The sequence below is a fragment of the Atta cephalotes genome (assembly GCF_000143395.1).
Source record: "Atta cephalotes unplaced genomic scaffold scaffold00002, whole genome shotgun sequence".
NCBI classification, from domain to species: Eukaryota; Metazoa; Arthropoda; class Insecta; order Hymenoptera; family Formicidae; genus Atta; species Atta cephalotes.
In genome coordinates this window covers 6,124,114-6,138,734 of record NW_012130066.1, presented here as the reverse complement: position 1 = coordinate 6,138,734, position 14,621 = coordinate 6,124,114, and the positions used below count along the sequence as shown (strand labels likewise).

Genomic DNA, 14,621 nt, shown 5'->3' with positions numbered 1-14,621 from the left:
TGCGATGCAGAAATCCCTTCCATCTTTGCCTTTCAAGCAGCTGTTCACAAGCAAACAAACGCCGTTCAACATCTCTCGGCTTTAATTCGTACGACACCCAATTTCCTTGCTTCTGAATCATTCTGAATCATAGCTTTGAGATGTTTTGAAATCGCTTGTTGAGTCACTCTCAATGATCGTGCCAATTCTTCTTGATTTTGACACGAGTCTTGCTCAAGTAATGCCTCCAATTCTGCATCTTCGAAAACCTTCTCTCTTCCACCGCTATGTCGGTCTTCGACGTCAAAATCACCGTTCTTGAAGCGTTGAAACCACTCACGACACGTTCTTTCACTAATAGCGGCCTCACCATAAGTATTTGAGAGCATTCGATGAGTCTCAGCCGCAGATTTCTTTATTCTATAGAAGCAAAAAATTAAAACCTCCCGCAAATGACGAGAATTTAGCTCGTAAACTGACATTTTCAATCGAGAATAACTTTCTGATGCAGACACAAATCGACTAATGTTTCTATGGGGGGGGTTTCTACGTTGACAGATGTCCAAGTTTATTGTATGACCAAGTTTATTCTATGATCTATTTATTTCGACCACCACTTACCGCTAAAGCCATCTATAGGAAAACGACGGAAGCAAAGTTGTACACCTAATACAATGTATGATTACGCTTGCACAATTTTTTATATTGTAAATAAAAAAATAGGCTTGAATAGTGACTAGTTAATAAGTTAAATATTATAAATAGAGTATAAAAGTTAAATAAGAAATAAAAAAGTTAACTTTTAACTTAATTTAATTAATTTTAAATAAATTAATTTTTAACTTAATCTAATTACTTTTGAACTTTAATTTATTAAGTTTTTCTTTTAAAAATTTTTTTCTTTCTAAACGATATCTTTTTTTCTGTATAATCTTAAATGTTAGAGAGAGAAGCTAAAAAAAAGCTCAATGATTAACATGATGGACGTTCATAATGTCCAAAGATAAACATATAAGAAATTGACAAATTTTAAAGTCTACATTTAGGAAAGCGTTATCAGTGCTTTTGTGTTATTCTATCTTTATTTTACGTCTAATGAGCGATAAAAAGAAAATTACGCAATAGCACTGTTTTCGAATGAAATCTTAGGTAAGCAAAAGTCGTACCTATTAGTAAAAACCAATTTCATTTCAAAATTTACAAATAAAATATTAAATTTATCTGATAACTTATATTGTAATTATTTCGTTATTTAAAGTTTATATTAAATTGTTTCATTTTTTTATTATTTAATTTCATTATTTAACGTAATTTGATTTCAAGAAAAATTAAGAAATTCTGATTTAATAAAAGTAATTTATTTCAAAGCTAATTCAAGTTAAATAAAATTAATTTTATTTAACTTAAGTTAATTCAGTTCTTAACGTAACTTTAAATGAATTAGTTTTTTCCATTTATGCAACTTTTATGCAACTTTTAATGTAACTAAATTAATTTTATAAGTCGTTAACTTTATTAGTTTAGTTTAAAAAAATATTAACTTATCCAACTCTGACTGTAAACTATGCAAATTATGAGCTAATACCTATTCATTATATATTACGAAATTCATGTAATATGAGGTATGCACATTCATTTATTGCATCATATATTGTATTTATAATATGTAGTTGTTTTATGTTGGTGTTATACGAAATTAAAATAATATAGATAAATAAAACAAAATAATTCGTTCATTTATACAAAAAATTAACAAACAATACATTAATAATAATAATATCAATAATATCAATAATAATATCAATAATAATTAACGAATTAAAATAAGGTCACCATATGAACTTGCAAACGCAGATGTTTAATAATTGCGTTATCGCACGAACATCTGCGTTCGCAAGTTCTTATTGGCCTTAACTCAATTTATTATAATTCAGAAAATCAAACCTTGACAATCAATGTGCGTAATGTAGGATTCATTCGATTACGCCGCAATTATTTAATTATTTTCTAATTATTTAATTACTTTCACAACAAATCCGCGATTTAAATCTGCTTGACAACATAAATTTGCAAATCTTATCATATCGTATTCACTTAATATTAATATGTACTTAATATTAATATGATTAAATTAGAAGCAAGATTTATTATACTGTTGTGACAATGTCAGGCGAAATTTACTGACACGGAGAATATCGAATGCTATAATAGTTGCATTTCCGTGAAAATTATAATCAATATCAGTTATATCACGATACCGAAAGAAAAAATTGTATTTTGATATCTTACTATCGTATCGTAGATTACAGAATAAAGAAAAAATAAAAGTATAAAATACATAATTTAAAAATTAATGAAATCTAACGATTATTACATTTCGCGTCATGGCGTAAAGATGAGTACAGCCAGAGGTTGTAAAAAACTTTTTTTTGATGGGTTTCGACAGCTTGCTCACTAAGAGATTGATTCTTGCTATGAATCTAATCGTTCAACCGCTCTATGAAAAAGGCTGAGTTTCGAATTCCATTGAAAACAAAAGTGTTGCAACCTTTCTATGACCAGTTGTATATGGTCAACATAATACTACAAATTCTTTGATTGGTCAATTCATAAAACTCTTTCTTCGAATTGATGATCAAATGCTTTAAAGCATTCATAGTGAGACTTTTACCTAATATGTTAGATACGACATTAGAATTTTAACTTGATACCCGCAAGATAACGATTTTAATGTTCAACTGGAATTGCCGCTGACATATAAGGCAGTTTCGAGCAAAAAGAACTTTGCTCTCTCTTAATATTTTTATTTAAATTTTTAAATAAGATATTTTAATATCTTCAATATCTTTTAAATGTCTTTAGAAAGAGCGCGAGTTTTTTTTATTTTTGTTCTAAGGTATTGATCATATAACTTTTTGCCTAAGGTGGAAATGTGAAAATTTTCAATATTAAAGTTAATAGAGAAATTTTTTATTTTTCGTTTTCGCTCTGGAAAAAATAATCAATAAATAATCCTGGTAAAATGATTCTGATATTAAAATGGATACTAAAATGGCTTATGCTAATAGAGCTTATGCTAATAGGGCTTATATGTGTTGAAAGATTTGAATAGCGTCATGAAATAAACAATAATCTAACCAATAGTTTCAAATTGTGTAATATAGTTTCTCTAAATTGATATATATAGTATACATTTCGAAAGATATTAAATCTAACAGAAACGAGCACATGCAATTAGTGTAAGTAGGAATGGGAAATTGAAACTTACAATTTAATTTAACGGATTTGACACCTACCTCCCTTCATTAATGCGCTTTTGTGCAATGCACAATTTGCTTTGATGAATCCTGTATTCAACTATTTTTTTAATTAATCTTTTCTAGCAAAATTTTCATCGAAAATAGATTTGTTTCAATTTAAATTAGTTACACTGTACATTAACGCGATGCATTAAAAATGTAAACATGTGCCACATTAATTGAAAGCATTACCAAAATATAAAAATTTGTTCTTATTACGTCTGAGTATCTATATAAATTTGAGCACATTATTGATTTAAAAATTATTTAATTTTCTATTTGCATTGACTTTTATGTAAAATTGCGTTTTGTGATGCTTATTAATAAAAGATTCAATAATGGCCTGATACGCCTATCTATACAGTTATCATAACCGTAGTTTTATCGATAAGTAATGTTCGATTAGAATTATCCGAGTATAAACGGAAAAAATTACTTAGCAACAACAGTTAAGTTTCAATAGCTAAATCAAACTTAGCTGTCAGAGCTATCGCCTTAGTGCTATTGGTAAGCTCTGGCTTACAGATAAAAAAACATTCACTACGGCATGAAACTTTATTAGCTGAAATTAAAAGCATAGTACAGACAGCTAAAAAGATGTCAGTTGTACCTAAAAGTTTTGTAGTAAAAGTAGCATTCAGCTAAACCTCATATATCTCTAGCAGCAATATTTGTTGCTATAGTACATAAGTGCAAATAGCTAATAAATTTAACTTAAACAGCATTAATTGTCCCTATTTTAAAGACACATCTAGTTACTACAGCTATATTCAACTCCTACCGCTAATTCATTTTTTCTTATAGTTGTCTCAACTGAATAAGTATTGCTATCTCTCAATGTGATCTGCAAAACAATAGTATATTTAAGAGATGTATAGGTATATGGTTACACAATACTGAGACTAATGATTGCATTACTACCAACTTGCTATAACTAATAATATTATCGCCCCCCGCCCGAAAATTCGCGAAGACCTGTGAAAATCTTTTTATCATAAATAAAGTGTTTTATTGTCCTAAGGATATAAGATTCCTATCATGGATGAAGCTTATGAGCTTTATCTTCAGAGCATATATAGGGTTTGAGACCTCAATTCCGATTTTTAAAAGTAAGGTTCAAAAACATTTTTAGATTATAGTTTAGGGTATCGATGCTTTTTTTTTAGAGTGAAAACGAAAAGTTAAAATTTTTATATATGTATGTTTATGTACATATAACATATACATATAATAAAGTCATACTTAACAACTCGAAAAGGTATAGCCGGAGATTTATCATCATTGTATAAAATGGCACATAAACCATTCTATAATGTTAAGCATCAAATTTGCGAAATTTCAAAACTTTATGAGGTTGGCGTATGTTGAGAAATCACTACAAATTTATGAGTAACTCTTCCTCGACAGACAGCTAAATTAATATAGTATAGATAGGAGAATTAAGAATGCTAAAGAGTACTCCAAAGTGAGTTGAAGCGTACAAAGATTTTTAAATAAAGAAGACACCAAGACATCTAAGATGTAATTATTTTATATTACAATAATCACGCACCTCTTTCCATGCTGGCTCTCAGTAATCCAGAATCAGATGTCATTATTATATACAAACAATACATTTTTATTTTTCACGTTTCTACCCTAGGAAAAAAGTTACAAAAGTTAGTGATCAATAACCTGGTCGATAAAATGTCCGCAATATGCTTCCGGAACCATAGCTAGACATAATCATTACAGTTATAATATCTATATAACAAATATTACTAAGGCTGGAGCGATCATATAAGTCACTTCCATAGTATTGTAAATCGTATATCTTTTGTATTGATGAGCGAAAATTATTCAGTTATAGCTACTGTTAGAAATATAACCAGCTTCCTTTAGATGTAAATGAAGCTCATAGTTATGAATAAAATTAAAAGTAATTAATGATTTAACTAAAAATTAAGTTACTTAAATGCAATTACTTAAATGTAATGAACGTGTACATTAAATTTATGAAATTTAATTTGTACTTTTAATAAAATTTTATGAAAAATATATTAAATTTTATGTATATGTATACAAATATGCTTTTTAGGTATAAATACATTAAATTTAATGTCATGAAATTAAGTTCAAATTGTGTAACTTAAAATTTAATGCAATTTAAGAACATTTCTAACAGTGTAACTTTTCGTAACTTATACTCCATGAATATTTTTAAACTAAACTGGTGCATCAAAAGTACTCTGTGAATACAAGTTTTAAACTTTAATATATCGCTCAAAGATTATCCATTATTGAGCTTTGTGTCAGTGATATCTTTTGTTTATTATTGGGTTATCCGGAAAGTTCGTGCCGCAAAAAAATTTAAATTTAATAAATGTATACTAAAATTTAAATCTTCTACGTTTCAATTTTCCTTCAAAATCGGCACGAACTTTCTGGACAACCCAATATTATAAGTTACATCATTTGAAAATTAATTTATTTTATGGAGACTCAATTTTCCATATAATTAGTGCGGAGTCCTTTGATGAGGAAGTAACATTACAAATTAAATCGTTTATATACATATTAACAAAATTCTAATAAATATTCATACTTATATTTAAACTTTTATTTGGCTCGATTTACTCGTTTAAAAGTCGCAGTGAAATACAGCGGAAAATGTACACTACGCAAAAATTTGTTATCAAGATCATTATAGATATGCAATGTAAGGTACTTTTCGCAGAATAGACCAACTTCGAGAAATTCTGCATATTCTGCCACTTATTGCGAAATAATAAGTGAAGTTATCGAAGGCCATCAACCAGTTATTGAAGGTAAATTGTTGTATACCAGACGCAATGCATTTTTAAATATTGAAGAAAGTAGAATATTATTTTTTCTTGATTAAATTTTATTCAAACAATACAAGTAAGATTAGTACAATAGTGTACTAATCTAAACGTAAAAACGTAAAATGAGTCCATTGATTAGAGTCTAAGCTCAGATGGACCTTTACATTAATAAGTAGCACAATTCTTTGTGTTAAAATCATAATTAAATAAAAAAAAATGGTACATCTCAATATCAAAAGCAAATATTAATTCGACGGAAAATTCTAAAATTTCTAAAAACAGAAATAAGAATTGGATTAGAGCCAATAATTGAGAGAGGCGGAGTAAATAAAGATAAATCCTATTAGAGGATTTTATGAAAAAGTCAAGAAATTATTTCTTATAAAGTTGCAGAATAAATAGCGCAATAAAAAATTTAATATTATATTAAGAATAATATCATATTAGAAAATTTGGAGAATAAGTTATGTTGCAAAGTAAATGTAAGATGGTAGTAAGATAAGATAATAATAAGTTAATTATAAGTAAAGTTAGTCATAAGATATCACTTGTAATGAAAAACGAAATTAGCCATTGTAACTAAAGCTCTATATTAATAAAAATAGCGCATTCATTTTTTCTAAGCGAGCTTAGATAAGCAACAGCCTCTTCTTATTGGCTGCTTTCCTTATTGCGTTTTTCTATTTATTTCGACTACCATGTCAGACTTTTTGAACCTGGCAGATTTTTGTATTATTTTTATTAATGTAGAGTTTTAATTGTAACTTCTCGGAGGACAATAAAGATTATAATTTAATATTAAGGCTCTACACATAATAAAAAAATATTGTAGAGTACACAAATAAGTATTAAGTATTAGAAATACACAGATAAATATTAAGTATTAGAAATACACAGATAAATATTAGAAATAAAGAAAGTTTAGGTAATTCAGAAATTAAAAGTAATACAAATGCACATTGAATTTTCTCTAAATTCTTTGGAGAGAAATATTTACAAAGGAAAGCTATGAACAGTCCCTCATCAATTATTATGAAACTTGGCGCGCGTGTTGAGTGTTCTCTCCTGATATAATATTATTCCATTTTGGCCGCACATAGCAAAGTATTTTTGAGATATTAAAATTTTTTTTAATTTATTTTTATTTCTATATTCAAGTAAGTAAAAATACTTTATATTATTTTATTATTTATTACCACATATATGTTACGCAAATCTGTTTTCTATACTTTTTAAATTTCTGAAAATGTAAGAAAAATATTAAATTAAGAACATGAGAAGAATGCGATTCAATATAGACTATTATTTTATTTATTTTATTTTTACATGTGAGATAAAATTTATAAAAACAAGTAAACATGCTTGAAGCATTAAAAACATAGTGCAAAAAATGCAAGCTTACATTCACATTTATTTTCATATACATTCATAGGAAAATTAACGTCAATAAAATTATTAAAAATTTTGCGTTCGAAAATTAATTTTATTTCAAGACCTTATGCTTTTTACGAACAATTTTATCTCACAATACGAAAGACAATATAAATATACAATACGAAAGACAATATAAAAAATAAATCTGTATTGAATCGCATTCTTCTTGTTTTTAATTGTATTTTCTTACATTTTCAAAATTTTAGAAATGTAGAGAACGAATTTTCGTGACATATATATGTGATAATAAATAATGAAACAGCATAACACACTTTTACTTATTTAAATATAGAAATAATTCTCGAGAAATAAAAATAAAATAAAAATAAATTTAAAAAAATATTTAATATCTCGAAAATATATATAATTTGCTATCTGCGGCCAAAATGGAATAATATTATATCTGAAAAGAACATTTAACACTGCTAAATTTTATAAAAATCGATGAGGGACAGCTCATAATTTTCCCTTGTGAATAGCGAAATTGAGCCAATCTTAAAAAAAAGAAAATTGTTCAATTTTCAATTTTTAAGAATGAGATTATGCTAAAAATTTTAGAGAATACCTACAAATAAAAATATAAAGATATACAAATATGTATATATTTATATGTTTTATATCTTATTTGTATCCATTATACATTATATTTAATCTCTATTCTTAAAATTCTTCTATTTCTATATTCCTGTTATATTTATTCCAATACTTTGATACGTTTAATTCCTTCATTCCTAATTTTTTTATTTCTAATATTTAATATTTATCCCTAACACTGATTCTACAATAAGTCGGTAATCGGTACTCCTAAGGTAGTCTTATCGGTGAAGTTGATCAAAAGCCAACTTGACTAAGGCTGATTGGCCAACTTCACCGATTAAGACTAAAACTTCTGACTACTGACTCATTATAAAATCAGCATAATATTTCTTCCATGCGCATATATCATTTGATAGTTGATTCAAAAATTCAAGGACCACAAAATACATCACCTAAAAAATGTGTGTTTTTGGCCTTACTCTTTATCATCCAACGCAGCGTTTTCTCATTTTTTCTCCCATCGTTCGATTTTTCCATCCATATGAATCGTAAATAGCCAAACGTAAATGTCTTGTCTGGACGAGAACGTGAAAGCGCGCGACACATATATACAGAAGTTCGATTCTCTCCAACGATATATTCAACTCGTACGCGCGCGCGAATTAAATTGCATGAAGGAAGCGGCGGATTACGCGGGTCCGCCAATCGCTGTGTGTCGGCGACGGCGGCGGTTGCGATTTTATCGAAGTTTATAATGAATCTAAATTTAAATGTGAGAATCGTAATAGTCCTGCTTATCTAAATATTTTTGTGTTTTGCCCTTTTCTCTTGAGAATGACAATTGTTAACGAGTGAAATTCAAAAATTTGCATGCAGCAAAAAAATATCCAATGACCTTTGAAATGTTACTTTCAAATATTATTCATTAAAAGGTGTATTTATTTATATTTATATGACATTTACAAATAGAAGAAATGAAAAATATCATTAGTAGTACATATTTATTATAGCAATACGAAGTTGAAATAAACAATGTTTTTATATATTTATGACAAAATTCAATTAACCGACACCAATTAATCTTAATTTCCCAATATAATCATGTTCCCAATATAATCATTCCCAATATAATCATGTCTTTTTAAACTCTTTTACATTTAGAATAATAAATTATTAAATTAAAATCTAGAAAAGACAAACTAAGTAAGTACGTTCATTATTTTCCACATTTCTCTTTACATTTCCTATCTTTAAATCAAGTATTATACAGAGAGAGGAGAAAAAGGTGTAAAGTGTAATTGAAAGACGCGCGTCAATGACAGAAAAGTGTACGGTGTGCAGTTGAAAACAGTGCGAATGCTCTCTTCGAAGCAAGTTGTGAGAGTTTCGCGCACAGGCGGATGCGCCGGTAAGGTTAAGTTTCCTCCCACTGACCAGGATCGGATTCTATGCAAACGACGTTATCGGACATATAGGGATCTGAGCGCGAATTGTCCGAAAGGAATAATCCTCCGGTCGATACTCACTTGTTTTCCCCGAATGATGACTACGAGCGCGGCACCGGCCGCGGTGAGGGCCCACGTGAGCAGGGTTCCGAGGAGCGCCTGGGTGATCGCTGTGTGATTCTTGAGCATCGCGAGCCTCCGTCACATCAGGCGGGAGAGACAGATCCTACAATCGGTCGACCGTGTCCCGTGGCGGACTGCCGTGTGCCAACGGAATGAAACGGACCGAGCGGGCGTAAACGAACGCGAGAGCCGAACGGCGCGGTGCGAGATCTCCGGTCTTGCGGCACTTCGTTCAGTCCCCCGCGCTGCTTATCTCAACCACCGCGCGCACCACCGACGCACGGGCCACTATTACGTCGCGACCACACGTTCCTATACTATCATCGACGTGCATCATGCGCGCGTGTTGTGACGACATCACCGCTCGTCTCTCTGCGTCGTCCCTATCCGTCGTATCCGTCAATCGCGACTTCCGAATATCGTGGGCCGCGTATTACGTACGTTGCGTACACGCACGCGTTTTCTTTACGTCATATCTAACTAAAGCTCATATCATACTATAGATTAAGGTTACAATAGAATACATGACTAATCAAAGAAGGAAGAAAATCAATATAAGTTTTAAATAAACTTTATTTTGATTGATCAATAGTTAAATTTCAATTAAATCTAAAACTATGGTTCACTTGGTGCTCCGAATGCTTCGAGCGAAGCACTTTTTTATTGTTCTATTAGTAGAATTCTTTGTTCTAATTGATCAATCAAAGTGCCAAATGGATCGCACTTATAGAATGTAAATGCATCGTTGATTAATCAGAAGAAAGAATTTTACGAATTGACCAATCAAAAAAAGCTTCAAAGCATTTGCAGCGTGAAATCACATCCTCAGTCTCTAATTTGATATAGGCCAATAGGACAATAGATTTTTAAAGTCTTAAGGAATGGACGAATCACAATTAATTATTCTCCTCGCATTCGATTGTAATTGGCTTTTCTTACGGCTTAAAACATTTATTGTAAATCCGGATTTACATCACCAAGTTGTATCGGTTTCGGGTATATTCAAAACGCCCACGTATCTATGTTTGCATGATTGATGTTTGATTATTGACCGTTAAACACAAATTGATGGATGCTTTCTAGCAAGAGATATAAATGATACATTCATCGGTATTCATAGTCGGTTTTTATTTTAAGACTGTCTTAAGTCGTTAATGCAGTCTTCTGATTGGTTCATGACATTTTAAGATTGTACTTAAGACGGACTTAAATATAAGATCCGATTATGAATATCAGCCAGTGAATATCATAGTGAATCATTATGCGCCGTTTATAATACATGAATTTGAAGTAAGATTAAGAAATTTCAATCACAGTCGAATGTGAGAAGAATAATCGACTTGTGTCATTGTGATTTTTTACTCGTACTTCTTATTCCGTGCAAACATTGTAGACGATGTTGTATTACACAACCTTATTGTTTATCAATATTAAACAAAAAGAAACGCTCACTCTGTATTACACTGTATCTCTAAATATTATATCAATTTCCTACTTAATGTAAATATAATAACATTACATCAATATTATAATTTGTTACTATATAAATGTAAATATAATATACAATATATTGTATATTACACACGGGAACGTAAATGCCTAGCCGTTTGAAGTTGCATGCGTATTGAGAAGGACGGACGAAGGTGTGAAAAGACATGACTAAACATTTATGTCCCCGTGTATACATACATTTTTTCACGTAGTGACATAAGATAAGTATTGTTTTATTTTTATTCATGGAATTCCACGGAAGATAATTTTTGTGTTGCGACTTGTGTTGTCTAAATAGGAAGCACTTTACCGTAACAATTAGGCTTAATCTACTGTACAGCTTAATGTGCTATTTATATCTTCCTTTAGCGTATCTTTTTTTTTGCTTTTCATTTTTCTTTTGGTTTTTGCCTCTTATTTCTTTCTTGATTTTCTATCATCCAAATAAAAATTGATGAACTTAGGAAGAAATAAAAAAAAAACGTGATAAGAATCACGATTAAATAGTCATAACAAAGAAGAAAAAGACAAGAAATAAAAAGCAAGCTACAAGAAGAGTAAAAAGTATATTGTAGATTAGGGTTTACATTATTAAGTAAGAAATTATATAAATTATGATATGTAACACGATCAATTGAAAAATAACTTAATTAATAATTTATAAAATATAATTTACAAACTTAATAATTCAAATTCAAATTTAGTTTCAATCGACAAGTAAATTAAGGATGATTTTGACAAACTCCAATTAATTTAGTCAGCAATTAACTCGACCAGCAGAATTGTTTAAAATCTCTAATATACAATTCGTTATTTTCAATTCATTTCATCATACAAACATAATTCTATTGATTAATTCAATAGTTTTATTCATATTACTTAAAATATTACTGATTAAATTAATTAAAATTCGGTCAAAGTTGAATTCGATTCGTATATATTCCAATAATCGACGGCAACAGTGTACGAAGTGAGACGCAACGCGCATGCGCGAGAAAGTAACGCGGCCAATGAGCGCGTCCGTGCCTCCTGCGTTCGACCGCCGCGTTCGATTAATCGTATGATTGGCGCGACTTTTGTCTGTGTCGGCGCCGCGTCTCAAGGTTTCGTCCGCGCCGGTTATTAACGATGTCAAGGCGTTTACCTTGATCAATAATGTTCGATAGTGAAACCGCAGAACGCGAGCGTTGTCGCGACGCGTTTTGAAACGCAACGTTTTTTTTCGCAACGGGACGAGACTTCACGAGATTGCTGCTGTCGTCGCTGTCGATCGCGAGGCTACCATCTTTTCGAGCCCAGTAGTGCCCAGCAGACGACGCACGACTATCGGACTGTCAACGTGCAAACATGGCGTCCGCAACGGTAGGTATACAACGCCGTGATTCTTCCGCGCGATCGATCGCATACTGACGCCACATATTTTTTTTAGTCGTGCCTAACCATGAGGTATCCGATTGTCTCGTAAAACGAAAATAAGTATCGTTTCGTTACGGCGGGGAACTGGGAGTAATAGTTCTAGTCGCCGATAGTGGGTGGAAGGTCGTCACTCTGACATTCGCTTGCGCATTTCCGTACGTATTTCTAGCGTACATTGTGGAAGGGTTCGTAATATGGATAATCACGCCCTTTGCGGAAGCGAATGCGGGAGTTTCTCGGGGTTCAATTTCGTGTCTCTTTTTTTCCTCCTTTTTTTATTTCACTCGAGAAACGGAGGTTTCTCGCTCCTGTTAATTCATTTCTCCACGTCATAGTGTGTGTGTGCATATAAATTTAATCCTGAAATGTCATTCATATTTGTCTTAAGTTGACACTACTTGGGTGAATTTGGATGAAAATTTACCCACATAATTAAGAATCTTTTACACTTTTTTATGTTCATGTTAGAACAACTAAACTTGACATTATTTTTTAATGTAAAAGCTTAAACTTTAAATGTTATTAATGTTATTAAATGTTATTTTAAGCTGTCTAAATTTCAATAACAAAAACTATACGAAATTCAAAAAATGTATGGATGAAAATTCATTCTAAACTACCCACTACCTACAGTAGCATTCCAAGATATTAATAAATGCAAGATAAATTGCATGGATATAAATGCATGCTCGATACTCCTTTTATCGAATGTTTCATGTTCTCATTTATAGGTACCCTTACTGATGGATGACGACACGATTGCTTTTGGAGAAGAGGAGGAGGAGGCCCAGAATTTCAACAAGCTTAAGTACAAATAATGAAGATCGTGTATCTTTTAAATGCGAGTAGGCCATACTTTTGTAAGATAAAATATTGTTTTCTGTAATTTTAGACACCCGTATGTTACGCTGTTTCACTTGGCCTTCCGGATAGCGGCTATAATTGTTTATTTGTTTTGCGGCTTGTTTTCAAATAGTTTTATAGCAAGCTTTGTAACAGTGGTACTACTTTTATCGATGGATTTTTGGACCGTTAAAAATATTACAGGAAGATTAATGGTTGGCCTTAGATGGTGGAATTATGTGGATGACGATGGCAAAAGTCATTGGATTTTTGAATCTAAAAAGGTTCGCTTATTATGTAAATTTGTATGTGTATTTTAATTTATGTCGCCATGCAATATAATGATAAAAATCTTTAACGAGAAAGTGCCCCTTTTATACCTTCTTTAGCATTGTACCAAGAAAATTATTTGATTCTATACTTAGATACGAAACTTGTATCAATGTTGTTAGATTTTATATCACATAAATTCCATTTGCATAGATTATATTGAAATGTAGCTTTCAATTAGCATGTATATTTTTTCATTTGTCACGTTTCAGCAAACATTGATTTAATTGGATTGATTGTTCAAGGTTTTCCAGCTGTTATATTTTTATGCCCTTGGCACTTTCTAGAACTACTTGTATAATAATCAGATTATAAGTAGACAGTCACCTAAATTCATGTTCCATTCCAATTGCTCTTTTTATTGTGATTATTTATAAAATATGTATTTTTAAATGATTCAGATTATTTAAATATCATTTTCTTGTACATGTGTAAGTCCAATGTCTATTATGTGCCCTGTGTTTCAGGGTGCACAACAGAACCGCATTAATGCAACCGAGGCGCGAATCTTTTGGTTAGCCCTGATTTTGTGCCCATTTTTTTTGGTCAATGTTATTTATTGCAGCGTTATTTGGTTTTAAATTCAAATGGCTTTTGCTCGTTTGCATTGCCATAGTTTTAAACGGTGCAAATCTATATGGCTATGTCAAATGTAAAATGGGAAATGATCAAAATATTTCAACGGCCACAAGTGATTTCATCAGGAAACAAGTTCTTCAAAATGTATATTTTTATGAAACCAAATAATATTTTTTTCTTTTATACTTAGGTGTATCGCATATTTATTTAAATTTATTTTACTACAGGTTACATCAATAATGACCAGGAGTCCACCAACGAATAATTCCAATCAACCAACTAATGTTATATAAATTATGAAACATTAATTAATATATGTA

General features: G+C 30.7%; 2 protein-coding genes across 2 annotated transcripts in view; one reads left to right on the top strand and one right to left on the bottom strand.

Annotated features, from left to right (window-relative positions):
* LOC105620993 (zinc transporter ZIP11) overlaps nt 1-9,708 on the bottom strand; it is a 56,540-nt gene extending 46,832 nt beyond the window's left edge. The window contains exon 1 of the mRNA XM_012202472.1: nt 9,601-9,708. Coding sequence (XP_012057862.1) covers nt 9,601-9,708 — 108 coding nt within the window. The remainder of the gene's footprint in view (nt 1-9,600) is intronic.
* Nucleotides 9,709-12,477: 2,769 nt separating this feature from the next.
* LOC105620982 (uncharacterized Golgi apparatus membrane protein-like protein CG5021) lies at nt 12,478-14,594 on the top strand. Its single transcript, XM_012202460.1, is given in 6 exon segments — nt 12,478-12,495; nt 13,281-13,357; nt 13,442-13,676; nt 14,190-14,258; nt 14,260-14,445; nt 14,529-14,594. Coding segments are annotated over 6 exon segments (648 nt in total). The 5' UTR covers nt 12,478-12,480.
* Nucleotides 14,595-14,621: the final 27 nt, after the last annotated feature.